The sequence below is a fragment of the Hyperolius riggenbachi genome, chromosome 2 (assembly GCF_040937935.1).
Source record: "Hyperolius riggenbachi isolate aHypRig1 chromosome 2, aHypRig1.pri, whole genome shotgun sequence".
Taxonomy (NCBI): Eukaryota; Metazoa; Chordata; class Amphibia; order Anura; family Hyperoliidae; genus Hyperolius; species Hyperolius riggenbachi.
In genome coordinates this window covers 205623203-205647177 of record NC_090647.1, presented here as the reverse complement: position 1 = coordinate 205647177, position 23975 = coordinate 205623203, and the positions used below count along the sequence as shown (strand labels likewise).

The following is a 23975-nucleotide window of genomic DNA, read 5'->3' as shown; positions in this document are numbered from 1 at the left end:
AATGTGGGGAAAAATTATTACTTTTCAGTTTTCGGCCATTATAGTTTTTAAATAAAGCATGCTACTGTAATTAAAACCCATGAAATGTATTAACCCATTTGTCCCGGTTATAAAACCATTTAAATTATGTCCCTATCACAATGTTTGGCGACAATATTTTATTTGGAAATAAAGGTGCATTTTTTTCAGTTTTGCATCCATCCCTAATTACAAGCCCGCAGTTTATAAAGTAACAGTGTTATACCCTCTTGACATAAATATTTAAAAAAGTTCAGTCCCTAAGGTAACTATTTATGTTTTTTTTTTATTGTATTTTTTTTTTTTAATTACAAAAAAAAAATAAAAAAATTGGGGAGTGTGGGAGGTAATGAGTTAATTTATTGTGTAAATGTAATGTTTGTTTATGTAAAATGCTTTTAGGGTGTAGTTTACTATTTGGCCACAAGATGGCCACAGTGTGTTTGTTTACATGCGACCTGTAAGCGTCCGGAAGAACGCTTACAGGAAGCAGTAGGAGGCTGGGAGAATCACTATGATCGCGCTGTTTCTAATAGAAGCAGCGCGATCATTGCGGGGGCTTAGATGAACGAACAGGAATGGATTTTCCCGTTCATTGATCTCCGTGCGAGCAGGCGGCGGCGTGCACGAGCGGCGGGAGCGCGGACAGCGGCGGTAGCGCGGAAGGTACGGATTTCTCCGTCCCTGGTTTTTTAGGGGGGGAAAAAGGGACGGAGAAATTCGTACCGCGGGGGTTTAAGTGGTTAAATATCAAAGGTCAAAACCAGCCTTATCAGCCTGCCGACAGACTGTACACACACGCAAACTGTCGCTAGAACGGCGGTTCTGACGACCCGTTGTTCAGGCGTGAGTACGTGCCCTAACAGAAAATTGTATGGTGCGTTCTTAGCATAACTCTAGTAAGGCCACATCTGGAATATGGAATTCAGTTCTGGGCACCACATTACAGGAAAGATATTGCAGTTTTAGAGCAGGTGCAGAGACGAGCAACAAAATTGATACGTGGGATGGAAGGTCTCACTTACCAAGAAAGGTTAGATAAACTGGGTTTATTTAGTGTAGAGAAAAAACGCCTTAAGGTGGCCATACACTGGTCAATTTGCCATCAGATCAACACATAGATCCGTCTCTGATCGAATCTGATCAGAGAGGGATCGTATGGCTGCCTTTACTGCAAACAGATTGTGAATCGATTTCAGCATGAAATCGATTCACCATCTGTGAGGGCCCGTTTTCACTATTGCGAATTCGCATGCACATCCCGCATGCAAATTCGAATGGGCAATACAAGTTGGTGGAACTGTTTCCACTTGTCAGGATTTCTTAGCGTTTTTCTGTGCAGAAAAAAATCATAATTCGCATACAATGTATTTAATAGGAAATTCGCATGCGGTTTTGGTATGGTAATTTTCATGTGAATTCGCATACGATTTCGCATAGAAACAATAAAAAAGCACACAGCCACTGCCATGGTTAAATTTGCATACATGGTCCATCCATGCGAAATTGTATGCGAATTCGCATGAGAATTTGCATACAACCGCATGCGAAATTTGCATCCTCATGCACATTTTTTCCGCAGCGATTCCCACCGCACAAGTGGAAACGGGCCCTGAAGGTGCCGCTGCGATCCAATTAAATTTGCCATTGTTTTGCGATGGCAAATCGAATTGAATCGAATCCCGGTCGGACATGTCTGATTTAATCGGATCGTAAATAGAATCGTAATCGAATCGCACAAAGAATCGTATCATAAAGATTGGGCTAAAGACATCCATGGCTACAATTACTAGGTAATGCCCAGTGTAGTTAATCCAGGGATTCTATCGGATTGCCATCTGGAGTCGGGAGGGAATTTTTTCCCTTTTGGGGCTAATTGGACCATGCCTTGTAAGGGTTTTTCGCCTTCCTTTGGATCAACAGGGAAATGTGAGGGAGCGGGCTGGTTGAACTCGATGGGTGTATGTCTTTTTTTCAACCCAAATGGGTCAATTTTCCAAAAGGATTTTCTATGAAATGGCTGCATCAAATAGTAGTGATTGAAGAATGAATTGACAATTTAAAGGAATCATCAACGAAAAAAATAAAAAATCAGCTTTACTTACTTTGGACTTTCTCCAGCCCCTTGCAGCCGACTGTTCCACGCTGATCGCTCTGCTCTCTGCCGCCTTTCTGGGCTCTCCGCATGGTGCAGAGGCCGACCTCCAGGTCGTCCTTACTGCACCTGTGTAAAGGGCCGCTGTCAATCTTGGCCATGTTGTACGCGGCGTACTGCGCAGGCGCAGAACTACTGCGCCTGCACAGTACGCCGTGGACAACGTGGCCATGATTGACAGCAGTTGAAGCGAAAAATAGATGATAGTAGTACGGATAATTACTAGAACATTAGTAGCAAAGAAAATATTCTCAGATTTTTATTTTCAGTTATATGAGTAAACAAAGGAGTGTTATCTCAGCTAACAACCTCCCACCCCATTTAGATGTTCTGTTTCACTTGAAGAGACTCAGAGATGAGTCTCACTGCAGTTTTTTACTTACCTGGGGCTTCCTCCACCCCAATAAGCATGTATGTGTCCCTCGCCGTCCTCCTCAGCGCCGCCGTTCGCCCGCAGTCAACCCACAGTAAGCGGTTTAGTCGTACTCAGTCTGACTGAGTGATGTCAGCCGGGGCCTTCTGCGCTTGCACAGAAGGTCTGCCACTGATGTCGCTGAGCCGCTTACCAGGGCTCACCATGGCTGAACGGGACGTCTTAGGACGGCGAGGGACACAGCAATGCTTATGGGGCTGGAGGAATCCCAGGGTAAGTACAAAAACTGAAGAAAGACTCATCTCTGAGTCTCTTTAACCCTCCTGGCGGTTTATTAAAATCCGCCAGGGGGCAGCAAAGCCGGTTTTTTAATTTTTATTTTTTTCATGTAGCAAGACTAGGTCTCGCTACATGATAGCCGCTGCTCAGCGGCATCCCCCCAGCCCCTCCGATCGCCTCCAGAGATCAGGAGATCCCGTTCAAAAAACTGGATCTCCTGGAGGGCTTCCCCAGTGGCTATGGCGACGGGCGGGACGACGTCATCGACGTCGTGACGTCAAAGGGGATTACGATCCACCCCGTGCGCTGCCTGCCACTGATTGGCCATGCAGCGCACGGGGGGGGGGGGCGGATCGGCGGGTAGCGGCGGCGATCAGATTGCACACGCAGCTAGCAAAGTGCTAGCTGCGTGTAGCAAAAAAAAATTATGCAAATCGGCCTAGCGGTGCCTTCCGGCGGCATAGCCCGTGCTCAGCACGGGCTTACCGCCAGGGAGACTAAAGAGACACTGATGGGGGAAAAAAAAAATTATGATGATTTGTATGTGTAGTACAGCTAAGAAAAAAAAACATTAGCAACAGAGACACAAGTCTAATATTGTTTCCAGTAAAGGCGTTATCTATGCAAATTAGCCATTGAACTCCACGACTTTCAAAGTCGCAGACAACTTGAGATAATAAACTTTAAAAGTTATATCTTTTTTTTCCTCTGCAGGGAAGATTTTACAGAGCAGGCTAGTGAACTTTTGAACCCATTTAGAATGCTGAGTAGTGTCTAAACTGCAAATATTACTGAATGATGCAATGTTATAAATGTTATAAAAAAAACACTAACTGAAAATAAAAATATTAGAATATTTTCTTTGCTACTAAAATTCTAGTAATTGTCCCTACTACACAACCAATTCATTAGATCACAATTTTTTTCACTTCAGTGTCTCTTTAAGGCATCTTAATGACATGTATTTATGCTTGAAAAAAATCTATGTACAGTATCCCTTTTTTGATGTTGCATGTATATAGCTGTCTTTTCCATTAACTTGCAAGCAAACAGGATTTAAGCCCGATAAAGGCTTTACAGTCGGAAGCTTGCTTATTCTTATTAATTTAAGTTAGCCAATAAATGGTATCATCCTGATTCTAAACTTCTTGTTTATAGTTTTTTTTTTTTTTTTTTAACATTGCATCATTCTCTAATATTTGCAGTTTACACACTACTCAGCATGCTAAATGGTTTTTAAAGAGCAGGACAGTGAACTATTGACCTTTCCTCTGCAGGAAAAAGAAGATACAGTGACTGACAGTTGAGATAACAAGCTTCAGAAGACAGAGCTCTCTGCGACTTTGAAAGTAGTGGAGCTCAATGGCTCTTTTGCATAGATAACTGGAGTTTCTCAACTCTTCCTGTACTGGAAACAATATTAGACTTATGTCTCTGCTCCTAATGTTTTATTTCTTAGCTGTACTACACATACACATTTTGCTTCAATGTCTCTTTAACCTCCTTGCCGGTTATCCCGAGCTGAGCTCGGGGTAACCTGCGCAGGAGGATTGCTCAGGCCCCACTGGGCCGATTTGCACATTTTTTTTTTTATTACACGCAGCTAGCACTTTGCTAGCTGCGTGCATAAGTCGATCGCCGTCGATTCGCCGCTACCCGTCGCTTGCCCCTGCTCCACCCCCCCCTACCCCCCACCCCTTGCGCAGCTTGGCTAATCAGTGCCAGGCAGCGCTGAGGGGTGGATCGGGATTCCCTCTGACATCCATGATGTCGGTGACGTCATCCCGCCCTGTCGCCATGGCGACGGGGGAAGCCCTGCAGGAAATCCTGTTCTCGGGAAACGGGATTTCCTGCTTGCGCAGATCGCCGGCGGCGATGGAAGTAGATAAGGGAAGTAGATGTCAGCGGCTATCATGTAGCTAGCACTAGGCTAGCTACATGTTTTAAAAAAAAAAAAAAAAAAAAACATTTTTGAAGTGCTGCGCTGCCCCCTTGCCGCAGTAATTGGAACGGCAAGGGGGTTAAAGCCCATCTCCAGGGTTTTATTTCCTAACTAATCTGACACTGCACACTAACGCCATATCTTCTACAACCCCTCCTATAATCTCCGCCACAGATCTTCATTATCGATGTTATATATCAGTGTCATATTTGGCCAGGCAGTAGTTGCAGCCAAAGCATCGCCCCACATGCCCCTTCCCTCAACCCACTCCACAACATTACAGGACTCCCACATTGCTTATAACTTATGCGACCAAATGGAAAGGTTAGCTGGATGATGATTGCTGTGACTTTGCTATATTATGATCTGCTGTTAGTATTTGTCATTAGTAGTTCTTCCAGAACATTATAGGTGTGGGTCTTTGTACCAGTGGTAATCAGTTTATTGTAATGCCATTTTTCTTCCCTTTCTGCTCTGTATCCAGTAGGCAGCAAGAAATCGAAGAAAAGCTCATAGAAGAGGAGACAGCGCGACGTGTAGAAGAGCTTGTTGCCAAGCGTGTTGAGGAAGAACTGGAAAAGCGAAAGGATGAAATAGAACGTGAAGTTCTCCGCAGGGTTGAAGAAGCTAAGCGCATCATGGAAAAGCAGTTGCTCGAAGAACTCGAGCGACAGAGGCAGGCAGAGCTAGCTGCACAGAAAGCCAGAGAGGTAACGCTCGGTCGTTTGGAAAGTAGAGACAGTCCATGGCAAAACTTTCTCACTCTGGTTTTTCGTATTGTTCAGATAGAAGTATGAATACATTCTTGCTGATTCTGGGTCAGTTACTGAATTCCTAAAAAGACGTTGCACTCTTTGGGCATCAAAAATATACTGTTACTTAACGGCTTTCATTTTTCAGAGATGCCATTTAGAAGTGTTGAGAATTCGTTGACGTTCACTTGAAACTTTTGCCATGGCTGTAGTGTTTTGAACATTTGAGCCTAATTCCCTATATCCAATCTTAAGAGGGAACTCTAGAAAGCGCTCTGAGTGCTGGTGTGGATTAAGCACAAAGATATTGTTTTGTTGCCTCTGACACTGCCATCAGGAGACCTGCTCTTCTGATCCTGATACAAGTGTGGGGAACCCTCCTGGGCTACTTATAGTCAGAATAAGACACCTGTACAGACTTATGTTAAGCTCACTTATAGCAACTATCACAGGTGGTCTCTTAACCAAATGAAGTGGATATTGAAGTTTTCAGATCTTATGGCAGAGATAAGTGTATGTTACAGTGTTACATTTCTCTCTGCCTTGACAGGCTCTTTCTTGGAGTTCCCTTTTTAAGGTTATAAGAAAAACTGTAGCTGCTGACAACTAATGTGCCATGTACTTCAAAGGTTGTAAACAGTTCACCAAATGCTACAGTAAGGAGCTAATTTAATTTGGCCATTTGAGAACAGCTTCTTTCCTGCATCAGAGGATGTTTTTGATTTCCTTCATTAAGCACTAACTCATTTAATGTGCTCCTTATTCTCAAAATAACCATTGTTTTTCTCCTGCTTGTTTGTCCAGATCACCATTAACGAATATTGAATGCCTAGTCATAACATCCTTTCTTCCTAATAGACCTCTTTGAAGATATCAAGTTCCCCTCATTTAAGTTAAAATATATTGCTTTCCAACAGGTGCAGTAAAAGCAGGAAGTGTATCCATTCGAGGCAGTAATTGGCTACTGAAAACTGTTTGTTTTACAGAATTATAATGTCCATTTAAAAAGGGGGGAGGGGGACAAGTGTTTCCATGTTACCACTCAGTTATATCATATATGAAGCTTAAAGGCTGTCTTGTCAAAAGCACTAACCGTATTCCATAACAGCATGCACCACAAGGTACATAGCAGTAATGGATCATACCCATTACCCAGACCACACTTCACTCTTGACTCTAGACACTAGAACTTCATCCCCCAGGCCCGTGCAGAAGCATGTTTAAGATGCTCAATCACTGGCACATGTAATATGAAGGAGGAGTTTATTATTTCTCGCACACATTCTGCCATGCACCTTTTGTTGCATGCTGATCGTTTGTAGTTCTTCTCATGTGAGATTTTTTTTTGTAAATATGTTTAGATACCTGCTTTTCTTTAGTTGTGTATTAATGCCAAATGACCTAACACTGGTATAAGATTGAATAGTTTTAATATTTATATAAACCTGCACTATTTTTGAAGTAAAACTCCAGTTCTGTTGAAGAAAAATTACCAGTTTGTTACCTGTCTCCATTATTTACTGACGGCCACCTCCAGTGCACTTGTTTAGTTTTAGTGTGGTGCCCTCATTGTAATGTTATTAGTCACAGAGTTGGTAGTAGGAAACCCTGTACCCTGGGTATCCCTTTAAAGAGAATCTGTATTCTAAAAAAGTCCCCTGGGGGTACTTACCCCGGGAGGGGATCCTAACAAGGCTTCCTCCGTCCTCATCCATCTCTCCATTAGCCTGCCCAGGTCCCTCGAATCGCTGCGAGGTAAATATTTACCTTTCAGGGATCCAGTGCAGGCGCACTAGCCACTTCATTCGGGTTAAGGTGGAAATAACTGAACCCGATTGATCAGCTCTACTGCGCAGGAGCGAGTCCTTTTGTGCCTGAGCAGTAGATCGGATACAATCGGGTTCAGCTATTTCCGCCTCACCCGAACGAAGAGCCGCTACTGCGCCTGTGCTGGTTCCCAGAGAGGTAAATAAATCAAGCCTTGTCGGGGGAGGATTCGGGGGAATCTAGAAGTTTTGCTATAATCAGCGGATGTCAGGAGAAGTAACTCACCCACTCACCAGTAAATTAGTATTATTGTGAAACAGTCTTGCCGGTTTTTACGCATAGTATTTCTGAGGCTCTGTGGCCACCTTCATCTGTGTTGACAGCTCGACATCCAACTATTAGGCTGGTGCAGGCCAAGGCAACACAGGTGGGGATGGCCTCAGAGGTTTGGAAACACTTTGGGCAAAAAACGCCATGGTGGTTTTGCCAACAGCAGGTACGCAGTTGCACAATAATACAGATTTATGGGAAAGCAAATTAATTACTTCCACTGGCACCTGCCGATTCTAGCATAACTTAGAGAGATTATAATTATTGTATAGCTTTCCACATTTCTGATTGCAATGCATGGGGCAAAGATTCAGGGAAATTCTGTCATTTAACTTCTCTTCTGACAAATAATGGAAATCTTAAATATTATCTACAGTCTTTGAACTTGTAATTGAAATTAGATGTGAAGCACCTGGTAGAGTAGTCTTTAGTTGCTGGTCTTCTCACTCCACTTTCCACATATACAGTGACATGATTGGGGAGGGGAAAATGTCTGCTTTGCATTGGCTGACCTTTTGAGAGGGATATGTCTAGTGAGGAGTGCAACCACCCCCAATGTCAGAAAGTGAGCAACTGCAGGAAGTCTGCAATGAGAAGACCAGCAGTGATTAAGGTCTCTTTTAGACAGGCAGTCTGTCAGTTGCTCCCGAGGACTGGCTGGGCTCTTGCTAGTGCTAGAGAGGGCCCCCCATGGAGCCAGATATGAGCATGGCTGCAGCCTTAATGAAATTGAACATGTGGTGGTTCTCTGCCACCAGGTAGCACCACCATGTGTCAGCGCTTGCCACTCTTGGTGTTACTACTGCTGCAATTCAGCTGCATTTAATTTGCACCCGACTTGCACTGACACTCGGCAAGTGTGCAGTTCAGCCTCCTATCTGAAAAAGGCCTAACTGCTGTGCCAGGTGCTTAAACTTTGATAACATTTTATAGGCATTTAGAATGAAATATACATTTGTAACAAATACTTTAAGGCAAAAAAGTCATTAACATGGCACTTGACACTTGCATTTCCTTTTTTTAAATAATGCAAATTGCCTGGCAGTCCTCTGCCTCTAACGCTGGGCATAGACAGGTCGTTTTTCTCTTATCAATTGAGCCGCTGATGACTCGATTGATAATATCCGACAGGTCCGATGACCCACGGGATAGATTCCCCGCTCGATCCCCGCGGGCGGACAATAGCGGGGAATCGAGCGGAAGATAATTAGCGCCCGCGGGGACGAGCGGGAATCGATCCGGACGACAGCGGGTACGCGGCTGGAGTCGATCCGGTGGCTGATCGAGCCGCCGGGTCGTCCCGTGTATGCCCAGCATAATAAGCTTAGCTATAGACCATGAACACGCATGCAGATCAGATGTTTGACAATGATCTGATAAGATTATACTTGTTTCAGGTGTCTGATTCAGACACAACTAATGACAGGATGATTAGCAGCACTGTCAGGCTACTGGTATTGTTTAAAAGGAAATAAATGTCAGCCTCCATATCCCTGTCACTTCAGGTTCCCTTTAAAGCCTTTAGCAGTATATTAGTCTTGCTAAATTACAGCATAAATTGTATGTCTGTCGATACATTTAACAGAACTGGAGTTATCCTTTAAATTCTTATTGGTTAGAAAAAATCTATATTTCTCCATACTATAGTTTGCAGATTTTACATTATATCCTCCATATTTTTCCCTGTATTTAATAAACCTTGTGAGAAGCTCACTCTTGAGTGAAATTCAACATATCTTTAAGTCCTTTTCAGGGTAGATGTTTGAGGTTCAGACTGGTAGAATCGCACAGAGTCAGTGGACTGCGATTACTTTTGTGATCCAAATCCTGCTGCGGGGTGTGCTGGACTGTGAGTGATTATGATGAATACACTTGTTGCTTTTTCTTTGTACTCTTACCATGATCACTATGCAAAATGTGATTGGTTTGTAGGCTAGGACATTTTATCTGCTTTTCTTTCTTTTTAACTTTTTTCTACACAATGAACAGGAGCTAAGTTTAAAGCAGTCTTAAAACAAAAGCCAGTAAGTAGCCTGTTACTTGTCTTAGTTTATATACCGTTGTTTTTCTTTAACTCCCCATGCACTCATAACACATTGTTCCTCAATGTAATCTACAAAGCCTTTAACTAAAAACAAGTGTTTATCTGCTTCCTGTGAATGTCTCTATCCATTTATATTCAATATGAAATTTGCTTTAAAGGTGCACTCCTCTGACAAAACTATTCTGTACGGAGGGGTCCGTTCCAATTTAACGCTAGGAGTTATCTGCACCCATATTTGGTCCATGCAGGTGGTTTCTGAATTCTAAAGTAACAGGAAAAAGCTAAATAAACACTTAAATTGCTCTCACGAGTATGGATTGCACCTTTAAACTTACAAAGCATTTAAATTTTTACTTAAAATTTTCCCCCAAGCCTCAACATGGATTGCATTTGACTAACAATAAAATGTATGTTTGTTATGACTTGTTTGCCTTAGGAATGATGAATTACATATTTTTGTTCCCTCTTACAATAAACATCTGCATTCCTCAGCTCAGCCTGCCTTGTATGTTTCTTAAAATTGGTTGAGCTGCTGATGGCAGGTGTTGCCAAGCTAACAGTACAAATCATTTTAAAGAGGAAGCTGGCGCGTATTGGCAGCTGAGGATCACACTCTGCAGGACACTGGACAAGACAGTAAATATTCCAACTTTTAATGCTGATTAAAGGAGTATAGGTAAAGAATACGTAGGTATACATTATTGGTGAGAAAAATTATTCCCTTTATCTTTTTTTTTATATTTATATCTGTTTTTCCTTTATAATTTCATATACACTACCCAGTTTTTGTAGTTGTCCTTGTTGATATGTCTGACTGTAATTAAAACAACTCTGCCAGGGCAGGATAGGGAGGGTGTATTGCTGTTTGGATTTGGGAGGGGTGAGCTGAAGTTAGCGTTAGAAGGTGTGTGTTAGTGATGACTGAAGTTTGATGTTTATAATTGAAAGAATTCGGTGGCTCTAGTGCTGCCCCCTTAAGTCCCAAAAGGAGTTGAGGCAAAGTAGAGGAAAATGAACCACTAAGTCCTGCGGTTTACTAACATTGCATCCTATCCTCCCTGTAGGAAGAAGAAAGGGCAAAACGTGAGGAGTTGGAGCGAATACTTGAAGAAAATAACCGTAAAATTGCTGAAGCACAAGCTAAACTGGTATGGCTTTTTCTTAAAGAATGTACCACAGATGATTAAATCTGAAACTTTGATACTTATCCGGGGCTTCCTCCAGCCCCATAAACACGTGAGTTCCTCGCCGTCCTCCTGCGGTCTGCCATTCAGCGGCAATCAGGCCCGTAATTGTTTCAGTCGTGTCCAGTCTGGGTCTTCTGCGTGGACCTCTTGCGCATGCGCAGAATACTCAGACTGGGTGCGACTGAAGCAATTACCGGGAGTGATTGCAGCTGAATGGCAGACCACGGGAGGGACTCGCACGTGTTTATGGGGCTGGAGGAGGGCCCGGGTAAGTATCAAATCTTTAGATTTAATCTTCTCTGGTTTACTTTAATCTGTAGATTGTTTGTTTACAGATCCTTCTAAAAAAATTTGCATATTGTGATAAAGTTCATTATTTTCTGTAATGTACTGATAAACATTAGACTTTCATATATTTTAGATTAATTACACACAACTGAAGTAGTTCAAGCCTTTTATTGTTTTTAATATTGATGATTTTGGCATACAGCTCATGAAAACCCAAAATTCCTATCTCAAAAAATTAGCATATTTCATCAGACCAATAAAAGCAGTGTTTTTAAAACAAAAAAAGTCAACCTTCAAATAATTATGTTCAGTTATGCACTCAATACTTGGTCGGGAATCCTTTTGCAGAAATGACTGCTTCAATGCGGCGTGGCATGGAGGTAATCAGCCTGTGGCACTGCTCAGGTGTTATGGAGGCCCAGGATGCTTCGATAGCGGCCTTAAGCTCATCCCGGAGTGTTGGGTCTTGCGTCTCTCAACTTTCTCTTCACAATATCCCACAGATTCTCTATGGGGTTCAGGTCAGGAGAGTTGGCAGGCCTATTGAGCACAGTAATACCATGGTCAGTAAACCATTTACCAGTGGTTTTGGCACTGTGAGCAGGTGCCAGGTTGTGCTGAAAAATGAAATCTTCATCTCCATAAAGCTTTTCAGCAGATGGAAGCATGAAGTGCTCCAAAATCTCCTGATAGCTAGCTGCATTGACCCTGCCCTTGATAAAACACAGTGGACCAACACCAGCAGCTGACATGGCACTCCAGACCATCACTGACTGTGGGTACTTGACACTGGACTTCAGGCAATTTCCCTCTCCCCAGTCTTCCTTCAGACTCTAGCACCTTGATTTCCGAATGACATGCAAAAGTTGCTTTCACCTGAAAAAAGTACTTTGGACCACTGAGCAACAGTCCAGTGCTGCTTCTCTGTAGCCCAGGTCAGGCGCTTCTGCCGCTGTTTCTGGTTCAAAAGTGGCTTGACGTGGGGAAAGCGGCACCTGTAGTCCACTCAGTCCACTACTTCCGCAGATCCCCCCAGGTGTGGAATCGGTCTTTCTCCACAATCTTCCTCAGGGTCCGGTCACCTCTTCTCGTTGTGCAGCATTTTCTGCCACACTTTTTCCTTCCCACAGACTTCCCACTGAGGTGCCTTGATACAGCACTCTGGGAACAGCCTATACATTCAGAAATTTCTTTCTGTGTCTTACCCTCTTGCTTGAGGGTGTCAATGATGGCCTTCTGGACAGCAGTCAGGTCGGCAGTCTTACCCATGATTGCGGTTTTGAGTAATGAACCAGGCTGGGAGTTTTTAAAAGCCTCAGGAATCTTTTGCAGGTGTTAATTAGTTGAATCAGATGATTAGGTTAATAGCTCGTTTAGAGAACCTTTTCATGATATGCTAATTTTTTGAGATAGGAATTTGGGGTTTCATGAGCTGTATACCAAAATCATCAATATTAAAACAATAAAAGGCTTGAACTACTTGTTGTGTGTAATGAATCTAAAATATATGAAAGTCTATTGTTTATCAGTACATTACAGAAAATGATGAACTTTATCACAATATGCTACATACTACTTGTATGTAGTATCTATTTTCCGTATGCTGTCAGTCCATTGCAGAAAGCTGTAAACTGAACTGACTGTGAACAGGTTATTACTGTTATTACTGTACAGGTGAAACTGAAAAATTAGAATAAAAGTCCATTTTTATTTCAGTAATTCAACTGAAAAGGTGAAATTAATATATGAAATAGACTCATTACATGCAAAGCAAGATATTTCAAGCAGTTATATAATTTTGATGATTATGGCTTACAGCTTATGAGAACCCCAAAATCAAACTCTCAGACCATTAGAATATTGCGAAAATATTCTAGGCTCGAAATGTCACTCTAATTGGATACTTAACCCAAAACGCATGCAATGGGTTCCTATATCATATATTAGTTTCATTTTTTAACTTAAATTACTGAAATAAATGGCCCTTTGTTTTGCACGATTTTCTAATTTTCTGAGTTTCACCTGTATATATGGGGGGGGGGGGGGGGGGGGGGAGTGTTCATCACCTTTCAAACCTTTCCCCAGTTTTTGTCTGAAGGCATACAGGTCAGCAGAGCGGCTGGCATTTGTTTCAGGGCTTGAAAGTATAAACACCCTATTCTTCATCAGCCGAGGACTTGTTTCCTACAGATGGCTGTTCTGCAATGAATGAATACCGCACCCCACCGCAGCTTAATGCTACAGTAATCTATCTAAACTAGTTCACAGTCCCCATGTTGCGGTATGCTGCACCTGGAAGAGCCCTATCTAACGCGAGTGCATACCTACGTTACCGCACGGCGATCTGTGTCGGGCCACAAGTCACATAGTAACACGCATTTTTAAAAACCCGCCGTAATTATCTGCGTCGTGCATGCACAGAACCGTATTTTCAAAGTAAACTCCCGCGCATGACATCGATTGCCGAACAGGAAGCTAGCATCACTTCCTGCTTGGCTAAATGCCAGACGGGGAATACTGCATAGTAACGTGGTATTCCCTGAAGGCCAATTTGCAGTGCGAAACTGGCCTTAGGAGCCGTACATACAGAACAAAGAGGTAAGTCATTTTTATATGTCCTCCGTATTCTTCAACTGAATTGAATATTGGCTATTTGCCTCACTATTTACCTAGCAGGCAATAAGGCTCCACTTTTCTACTCCTTTTTGCATCACCAGACAGTAGATTTAACATTAAACTAAATAAATATAAGGCAAAACCATGGTTTAACTGACCTGGTTATTCACTATTTATTTGTTTTCAATCACAAAGCAGCTCCTACTCTCTTCCTCCCTATGACGAAATAGTATTGGGGTGTGTGTGTGTACACACACCACACCAGACCAAAAGTTTGGACACATTTTCTCATTCAAAGAGTTTTCTTTATTGAATATTGTAGATTCACACTGAAGGCATCCAAACTATGAATTAACACATGTAGAAGTATAGTAAATAACCAAAAAGTGTGAAACAACTGAAAATATGTCATATTCTAGGTTCTTCAAAATAGCCACCTTTTTGCTTTGATTACTGCTTTGCACACTCTTGGCATTCTATTGATGAGCTTCAAGAGGTAGTCACCTGAAATGGTCTTCCAACAGTCTTGAAGGAGTTCCCAGAGATGCTTAGCACTTGTTGGCCCTTTTGCCGTCACTCTGCGGTCCAGCTCACCCCAAACCATCTCGATTGGGTTTAGGTCTGGTGACTGTGGAGGCCAGGTCATCTGGCACAGCACCCCATCACTCCTTCCTAGTCAAATAGCCCTTACACAGCCTGGAGGTGTGTTTGGGGTCATTGTCCTGTTGAAAAATAAATGATGGTCCAACTAAATGCAAATCGGATGGTGTGGTAGCCATGCTGGTTCCGTATGCCTTCAATTTTGAATAAATCCCCAACAGTGTCACCAGCAAAGCACCCCCACACCATCACACCTCCTCCATGCTTCACAGTGGGAGCCAGGCGTGGTGGGAACCAGGCATTCTCCCACAATAGTACTTTATCATAAGGAGGAAGTTAGTACTCAACAACAAATAAACACTTGATTAATGCACGACTTTTGTCATTCCAGGCTGAGGAGCAATTGAAAATTGTTGAAGAACAAAGAAAAATACATGAGGAAAGGATGAAATTAGAACAAGAGAGACAACGACAACAAAAGGAAGAGCAAAAAATAATTTTGGGCAAGGGAAAATCCAGACCGAAATTATCTTTCTCGTTAAAAAGCGCAGAGTAAACCGCATGAACTTTTTCAAACCAAAACGAGACTGTATGGTAGCTTCATGTTGAAGTGTCTTTTTTTTATTTTATTTTTTTCCTTTTTTTTTTTTTTTTTTTTTTTTTTATTATTTTTATTGTCTGGAATATCAAATATCATTTCTCAAAGGGGCTGTGCTCTAAACACCGTAACATATTTTTCATGTATCACTCTTATTTCCTCAATAAATCCACGCTAAATTCTTATCAGATCATTTCATGGAATTTCCATTGTTTGTACGTGTATAGCAGTCTAAACTGGACTAAAGACACTAGACGTCTGCCATCTGGTGCTGGATTTTTGCTGGTCTGTCCATACTGTCTGTCCATGGGCTCTAGCTTTCCTATCTTATGGCTTTGGCTAACCAATTTGTCACTACAGTGTACAGTTCATAGAGTGAAGGTGCATTTGTGCTTCTACTGACCTCCAATGTCTTTGTCCAGCTTTGGGGTGTTATATACACGAGCCTCTTTTCACTGATCTTTGACTGCCTTGACCGCTCCTGGCTGCCTGGACACATTAAAACCGAGCTTCAGGAAATAAATATATATATATATTTTTTAATTGTGTTGAAAGGGTTTAGAGTGTCTTGTAGCTTTCTCTTTTGTTTTATTTTTAGTTTGTCGCCCCTGTCCTGACAAGAAGTGGATAAATCCCCGATGGCCACTTCTGGGACGGTTTTAGAAAACCTACTTTCAATTTCCTGTGCAGTTTTTACATCAGTAAAGTAATGTGAACAATTATTCTACAATACAATACAAATTATTTAAATTCTGTGTGCCAGAAATGTCACCCTGACTGATCTTTCATGCAAACAGTTTTACAGACTTGTTGATTGTTTGTCATCTGCAGGTGAAAAAATAAACACCCTGTCCCTGCTGATAAAATAATTTAAGGTCAAAGATATGATTGACTGGTTTTTCATTCCCTTCCTTGTCTGGTCAGTATAACAGGGTGGTAGATAGTGACCATTAATGTGGTTATTACTGTCCCTTATCTCTACTCATTGAGACCAGGACCAAAGAGAGAGGAGCTCAGAGAGCATCTCTCCAGTGTCCACACAAACTGGCTTCTAATTCCTTTCCACACTATCCAAAGCAGGAATAACTTTTTTTTTTTTTTTGCAGCTAGGTTTTAACGTTCCACATGCAGTTTGTAATAACCTTGACTATTAACACTTGCATCCACTTAGGAGGATTCTCATTAAAGGGAACCCGAGGTGAGAGTGTTATGGAAGCTTCCATATTTCCTTTTAAACAATACCAGTTGCTTGGCAGTCCTGCTAATATATTCGGGTACAGTAGTGTCTGAATCGCTCACCTGAAACAAGCATGTAGGTAAACCAGTCAGACTTAGAGGAACTGTAGTAAAAATAACAATGAATGCAATTGCTTATTTTTTACAATACTTATTTATAGATTTAGTCAGCGGTTTCCAATTGTAAAATGTTTCCTCACCCTGATTTAAGTTCTGAAATTTCACAGGTGGCTACAGCTTTAGTTCTGCCAGGTGACAAAATATTTGTTTACGGAGTTCTATGCACAGAGAATTCTTCTTGCTTGGCAGTTGGAAACGGCTGTTATTTCCCACAATGCACTGACATCACACTGTGGAAGGGGTTACACAATATAAGCCATACAGATCCCCCCCCCCACCCCCCCCCCACCCCCGATTTATTTGGGAAAAGAAAAGGTAAAGATTTATCTTGGGAAAGGAGGTATCGCCTACTAATTGGGATGAATTTCAATCCTTGGTTTCAGTTCCTCTTTAAGTCAGACCACCTGATCTGCATGCTTGTTTAGGGTCTATAGAAAAAAGTATTAGACTCAAGATCAGCAGGAAAGCCAGGCAACTTGCATTGTTTAAAAGGAAATAAATGGCTCCATATCCCTCTCACTTCAGGTTCTCTTTAAGGTGCTGCCTCCTGGAGCATAACATGCAGTAGTGCTCATCCGTGCTCTGGCTCACTGGCAAGAGGCTCATGAGCATCCTTTGCTTAAATCGTTCTTCCTGGTCTGGTAAGCTTTTACCGATCCCTAGTGGTATAATTTTTGACAGATAAAATACTATTTGATATTTTTTTTTTTTAAATGAACTATAAACGGAAGTTTGCACCCATAAAACTCAGTATTGTTTGAACGTTGTAGTGTATTGTAACATCATTGTCCTAATGATGCTGTTCCACTTGCACTTGAAGTCCTGGTACAGGTAAGGATATGGATAGTCAATGATATCCCCCCTCAGAGTCTCTCTAGTTCAGTATTGTCCATTCAGAACTGTTTTTAATTACTTTGATGCAATCCGACCAGATTTTTTTCCACAGTGTATATACATGAATTTGCTGAATAAAGTCTTAATTGCTTCATGTATGTTGTGAATATTTTAAAGGTATTTTATATTTGTATGAAAAAAAAAAAACTATTCATTCATCTGACATTTTTCACAAAGCACAATCCAAGAGCATTTTTTTTTTCTACAAAGCTTGCTGTTCTATGAATGTTAGTTTATGCTGACTGAGTACCCTACTACAGCTGCAGTATCATGTTTAAACAGCTGGTTGGCTTAACTGCCTCAGACAAATGCCTGAATACCTAACGCCTTCTAATTATAACATAAAAATGCATGCAGTAGCAATCAAGTAAATTCATCTTCTTCAATAGAATTTGTGATTTTTGAGCCTAACAAATGTTCTGGAAACGGAGAGCAGACTTTCCGCGGCTATAAAATACAGGTTCCATCAATGCAAATTTTAAGCGATAACATTTTCTTTCATAATACTGCCATACATGTGTTTTTGTTCAGGCAGAAAACCTTTAGATTGTGTTCTTGTTTTCATTTCTGCAGAAGAGATTTATTTTAAGTGTTCTTACCCTGAAAACTTGTAAAATAAACTTACATATTTTGATTGGGAGGGGGGGCAAGTCCTGGGATCCTTACAGTTTTTATTTGGCCATAGCTAACTGTAAGCTTACACGATTTCATTTTGTAAGGAAAGCACGGTTTATTTTAAAAAGGTGTGGAACTGAGTGAAATTGGAACTTATTTGAGCCTGAAAGGGGCACTGCAGTATTTTTTGTCAGTGCCTATATAGTAAGTACATGCCTAAGTTGTGGGCTCATTATGTAAAGCAGTCCTGGGGCCCTGATTCGTTTTAGATTCCTTTTAAAATATTCAAAATACATATTGGGAGGTAGGGAAAGTTGAGCAGTACCAGAGGCGTGGTTAGTTCAGTAACTTATAACGCCTGAGGTTTTTCTGCGGTCAGGGCGGTAAGAGAGAAATCTTGGTTGCTATGGCATAATGCTGTGTAGTTAGCTCAAGTATGTGTTTATTTAGATGCGTTTTTAGCTACCCCACTTATTTGACTTGAAAATGTCAAACAAAAGTGCAGCACACACTGGCACTAAGTGCCAGCCCAGCACATCTAATGCAAATAAAGGCAACTTTATTATTTTATTTCTAATAAAAGCTTCTAGGGGAATGCTTGTGGGGTAACTGACCCTGGCATTGTAAACAATGTTTAGGAATACATTTTAAAACACTTCTCCAGCACAGGCAAATCACAGTGTTTATTTCTGGTCCTTTTCAGTTCTCACAATTGCCAAACATGCTACTGTAGATAAACAGGTGAGCACTTAACAGATCTTTATGAAAGCTGATGGATCTGATGCAGGAATTGGCAGCTTTTAAGTACTATAGCCTTGCAGTTACGTTTTTCATTCTTGGTGGATGTTGTCTCACACCGACACATATTGCCTTGTGAAAGGGGAAGTAGTCCACTAGAATGCTGGACTGTGCCTGGTATCTGGGACCCATAGGAAAGTCAGTTAGGCAGTAGTTACTTTAAGTTCCTAAAGTGAGACATAAACAATTAGATTTTTTTCTAATCAATCTAGCAAACAATCAAAATCTTGATACTGATTGCTTAACCTCCCTGGTGTTCTGATTCCTGCGGCGTCCCCCTCCCTGCGGCATCTCTACCACCCCTCTGATCCCCGCCGGCGCAATCACCCGTCCGGAAATGCCGTTCTGAACGGGATTACCAGGAGGGCTTCCCCCGTTGCCATGACGACGCACGTCGTGACGTCACAGGGAGACCCGATCCACCCCTCAGCGCTGCCTGCCTCTGATTGGCCAGGCAGCGCACGGGGTCTCGCCGGGGGGGGCCCTGCATCGCGGCAGATCGGCGGCGATCGGGTGAGGCACGCTTGCTGCATGTTTAAAAAAAATTTTTCAAATCGGCCCAGCGGGGCCTTTGCGGTGACCTCCGGCGTCTCTGACGCTGGGGTGGTTAAAGGGGCACTGGCAAAAAAATTGTAAAATTTAAAATATGTGCAAACATATACAAATAAGAAATGTGTTTTTTCCAGAGTAAAATGAGCCATAAATTACTTTTCTCCTATGTTGCTGTCACTTACAGTAGATAGTAGAAATCTGACAGAAGCGACAGGTCTTGGACTAGTCCATCTCTTCATGGGAGATTCTCAGATTTATTTTCAAAAGCACTTGATCAATGGCAGGTGCTCTGTCCAACTGCCAAAAAAGTGTGCAGGGGGGCTGGCCAGCATCATTATTTAAATCCTTTATAGGTAATATCTTTATAAAGAATAAAAGCCTTGCTGAGCATCCCCTATGAAGAGATGGATTAGTCCAAAACCTGTCACTTCTGTCAGATTTCTACTACCTACTGTAAGTGACAGCGACATAGGAGAAAAGTAATCTAATTTTACTCTGGTAAAAAAAATACTACTTATTTGTCTGTTTGCACATATTTTAAATTGATTTGCCATAGTGCCCCTTCAATATACTGCTATCCACCACTTTGTTTTGGCTAGGTTGCAGTAGAGAGGTGTTCAAAAATTGATCAAATGCTGCCACCACTAGTTTTGTATTAAACAGCGTGGTACAGAGCTATGTGGAAGTAGGCTTGGTACCTATTGTATTGCATTATGGCAAATTGGTAGTAGACACGATGTGACTGTGATCGGGTTATTTGAAATAAGAAAAATCTAGGTATTTCTTGAAGCCATTTATTGCATTCTAATAAAGTACAGAAGCACTGCCATACTGCTACATAACACACAGGACACTAAACCCCCGGCAGTTCACTGACCATGGCTTATTGTTGTAGTGCTATGAACATGTGTAGCTTTGTATCTCTTGCAGTATGGAATGACTGTGCAATAAAGTCTCCGACTGGTACCTCAAATGTAAAGGCAATGCTCTAATTAAAACTTAAATAAAATGTCCTAAACATGAACTAAAAGTGAATTGTTTGCAGTGTCTTCATACCACAGAACCTATAGAGTCTAAACTAGGCTACACTTCAGCAAGGTATATTTCTTTAGCTCCTCTTGCTCTCTATTCTTTGTGTATTATGGAAGTTGAGCTGGGTAAAGAGATGTTAAAGCTCCAATGTGATCAAGGCCTCATTTCCATTAGAGAGTATTTTTACATGTGAAAATTTGCATGTGCAATTTCAAACATGAAAAAAGAAATGTGTGAATTGAGAAAATCTTTGCATGCTCTAGCGCAGGGGGTCAGGAACTTTTTTGGCTGAGAGCCATAAACGCCACATTTTAGAATATAATTCCGTGAGAGCCATACAATATGGTTCAACCTGGCACAGTGTGCATGCGCAGCAGAGGGCTCACATCCCTGTTGCCATGGTGATGTGTATACAGTTGATCCGCCGGGCAGTGGAAGTGTCAGACACGTCTTCAGCTTCTCTTGGGTTTCAGCAACATCAGCAATTTCACAGAGACCCGGACAGGAGAAATACTGACTTGTACAATTAGCTAGCTGACTTGGGGGTTGATTCACTTTGTAGGACGAGATCCCCGCACTTTGGCCCAATAGGCTGCTTGTCAAGTGACAGACAGCCTATTGGGCCAATCAAAGTGCAGGGATCTCATCCTACAAAGTCACTGGACCTGACAGAATCCATGGTGGGATAATTGGAGCGGCCATTAGTTTAGAGGGGAGCACGAGTAAAGGTGGGTACACACATCAGATAAGTCTTTGGAAAATAAAAGATCACAGACCAATTTTACCCCCTTTCATGTAGTATGAAAACTATACACAGTCTATTCTATTGAGCTGAACTCCCCATCAGATAAAAATCTTTGCAAGATGCTGTACACAAAGATATGCTGTACACATGCAACAGATCAGAATCTGCGAAAGATCAGTTCCTGCAAAAGATCCATTCCTGCAAAATGCATTCATAGTCTATGATATCTGCAGATCTCATATACACCTTGTTTAACGGACATTCATCTGCATATCAGACAATCATCTGCAGACCCAAAGATCCAACCTGGTGTGTCTAATCTGCAGATGATTGTCCGTTAAACAAGGTGTGTATGAGATCTGCAGATATCATACACTATGAATGTATTTTGTAGGAACTGATCTTTTACAGGAACTGATCTTTTGCAGATACTGATCTTTTGCATATGTACAGCATCTTTGTGTGCAGCATCTGGCAAAGATTTTTATCTGATGGGGAGTTCAGGTCAAAAGAATAGACTGTAGAGTATGGCTCTCATACTACATGAAATGGGGTAACATTGGTCTGTGATCTTTCATTTTCCAAAGACTTTTATCTGATGTGTGTACCCACCTTAAGTTAGTAGTGCATGCTACAGCAGTAGGATGCCTACTTTGAACATTTTACTTGCGCTGCCACACTAAGCTGCACTGCTTGAGTAGTGTAGCTTAGTGAATCAACCCTTACTGATTTGCCTGTGAGCCAGATGTAGCCATCAAAAGTGCCACATCTGGCTCCCGAGCCATAGGTTCCCTACTCCTGCTCTAGCATGTATGTCAACTTCATTCTCCTTTGCTTCCTTATGGCCGGTTCACACGGGCTTCCGCGGGTGGTGCATTTAGTCAAAGCGAACTGCTTTTCAGAAACTGAGCAGAAAAGCGTTTGGCAGTGGTTCCTGTCATTCAGTCATCACATTTCATATTGAGCCCCATGGAGAGGCATGGAACCGGTGAGCACAACCGCTGCGGGACGCTACAGGCAGCATCTGAAAAATATTGGCATATGGTTGCGCAAATGATGGCAAATGCATTGAGATGAATGCTCCCCATTTATCTCAGTGTGGGCATTGGTCAATCCCGGCATTAAACAATGGCCCTGAATGGTAGCAGAGTAGCAAAGTATCAATTCTTGCAATGCCTCTATACTCCTTACCTGGGCAGGTGATCACCAATAGAGAGAGGACTCCATTGCTAACAATTACATGCTGTGTATTCCACAGGTGTCACTGGGGTTTTCCATGAGTAAAGTAGCATGGGATCAGTGCTTTTGCCACTGAAGAGGTATTATATTTACCATGAGGAGGCAAGGCTCCAAATAATGGATAAATGTTGCTTTTTTTTTTTTTTTTTATCTCTGTTAAAGTAGCCATACACTGCTTAACAATTGATAACCAATTCCTAACGAATCGATTCTTAGTTGTAAATAGATCAGGTAGTAACATTGATAATCCACCTTGTTTCACTTGAAGGGACCCTGAGCAGACCTGTTAAAAGCAAATCTGAACTTAACTGAAGCTTCCTCGAGCCCCACGTAGACTGCGAGATCCCCCAGCGTCCTCTGGGTCATGTCCGTGGTTCTGCTGGCGGCCCCATTAGTGCAGCAACTTTGGCTGAAGTTGTGAACCTCTACGCCTGCACGGCCTGTTTGCGCATTCAACTCGATCACATGCCTGTCACCATATGCCTTCTGCGCATGCGCAGTTCTCGAGACTGAACCGTGCATGAGCAGGAGGCTAATGGCGATGGGCTCCAGATAAGTTCAGATTTGCTTTTAACAGGTTCGCTCAGGGACCCTTTTAACTGGTTTGAGAGAATATTGCATCACTGGTATTGTACCACTTGATCCAGGATAGCAATATGCGTCTGTCTCATCTAATCCTCTCCCTGCCTGCTCTTCTACAGGCTAGTGGGCACGTCTGTACAGATCTCTACCCGAACTATCGCGTGAGAGATTGCGTCCCAATCACACATGTACCCAGCTTTAGTCAGGAATCCTAAGCCTCTTTATTTATACACTGTACTAAATATTTCTTTTAACCACTTGCCCGACCGCCTTAAGCCGATGGGCGGCGGCGGCAAGGGCTGGGCCCAAACGCCCGCAATACGCCCATCGGCGGTGGCGGCAGGCATGGTTATGTGGCGATCGCGTCATTCGTGACGCGATCAGCCGCCGGCGACAGGCTCCGCCCCCTCGCGCTGTAACCCGCCGGCCGTTCGGAAGCGCCGGCGGGTTACTAGCACCCTGATCGCCGCATGTAATAGGTATAATAGGCTTTGTAATGTATACAAAGCCTATTATACAGGCTGCCTCCTGCCCTGGTGGTCCCAGTGTCCGAGGGACCACCAGGGCAGGCTGCAGCCAACCTAGTCTGCACCCAAGCACACTGATCTCCCCACCCCCTGATCGCCCACAGCACCCCTCAGACCACTGTTTACATTCAGTCACCCCCCTAATCACCCATCAATCACTCCCTGTCACTATCTGTCAACACTATTTTTTTTTAACCCCAAACTGCCCCCTGCTCCCTCCTGATCACCCCCCACCCCTCAGATTCTCCTCAGACCCCCCCCCCCCCCCCCTCTGTGTACTGTATGCATCTATCCCTCCTGTAATGACCCACTGATCACCTGTCAATCACCCCCTGTCACTGCCACCCATCAATCAGCCCCTAACCTGCCCCTTGCGGCCAATCTGATCACCCACCCACACCATAAGATCGCCCGCAGATCCGACGTCAGATTACCTTCCAAGTGCACTGTTTACATCTATTCTCTCCTCTAAACACCCACTAATTACCCATCAATCGCCCCCTGTCACCACCTGTCACTGCTACCCATCAGATTAGACCCCTATCTGCCCCTAGGGCACCCAATCACCCACCCACACTCTCAGAACGACCTCAGAACCCTCCCCCCCTGTGTACTGTATACATCTATTCTCCCCTGCAATCACCCGTCATTCACCCGTCAATCACCACCTGTCACTGCCACTTATC

General features: G+C 42.7%; 1 protein-coding gene across 2 annotated transcripts in view; it reads left to right on the top strand.

Moving 5' to 3' along the window:
• The window catches only part of ARGLU1 (arginine and glutamate rich 1), a 37126-nt gene extending 19833 nt beyond the window's left edge, over positions 1-17293 (top strand). Inside the window, exons 2-4 of one of the 2 annotated variants that reach the window (XM_068268016.1) lie at positions 5255-5477; positions 10725-10808; positions 14743-17293. In XM_068268016.1, coding sequence (XP_068124117.1) covers positions 5255-5477; positions 10725-10808; positions 14743-14907 — 472 coding nt within the window. In that variant the 3' untranslated portion in view covers positions 14908-17293. Of the gene's footprint in view, positions 1-5251; positions 5478-10724; positions 10809-14742 lie in introns of both variants that reach the window. The other variant, XM_068268015.1, reaches the window with a different exon arrangement.
• Positions 17294-23975: the final 6682 nt, after the last annotated feature.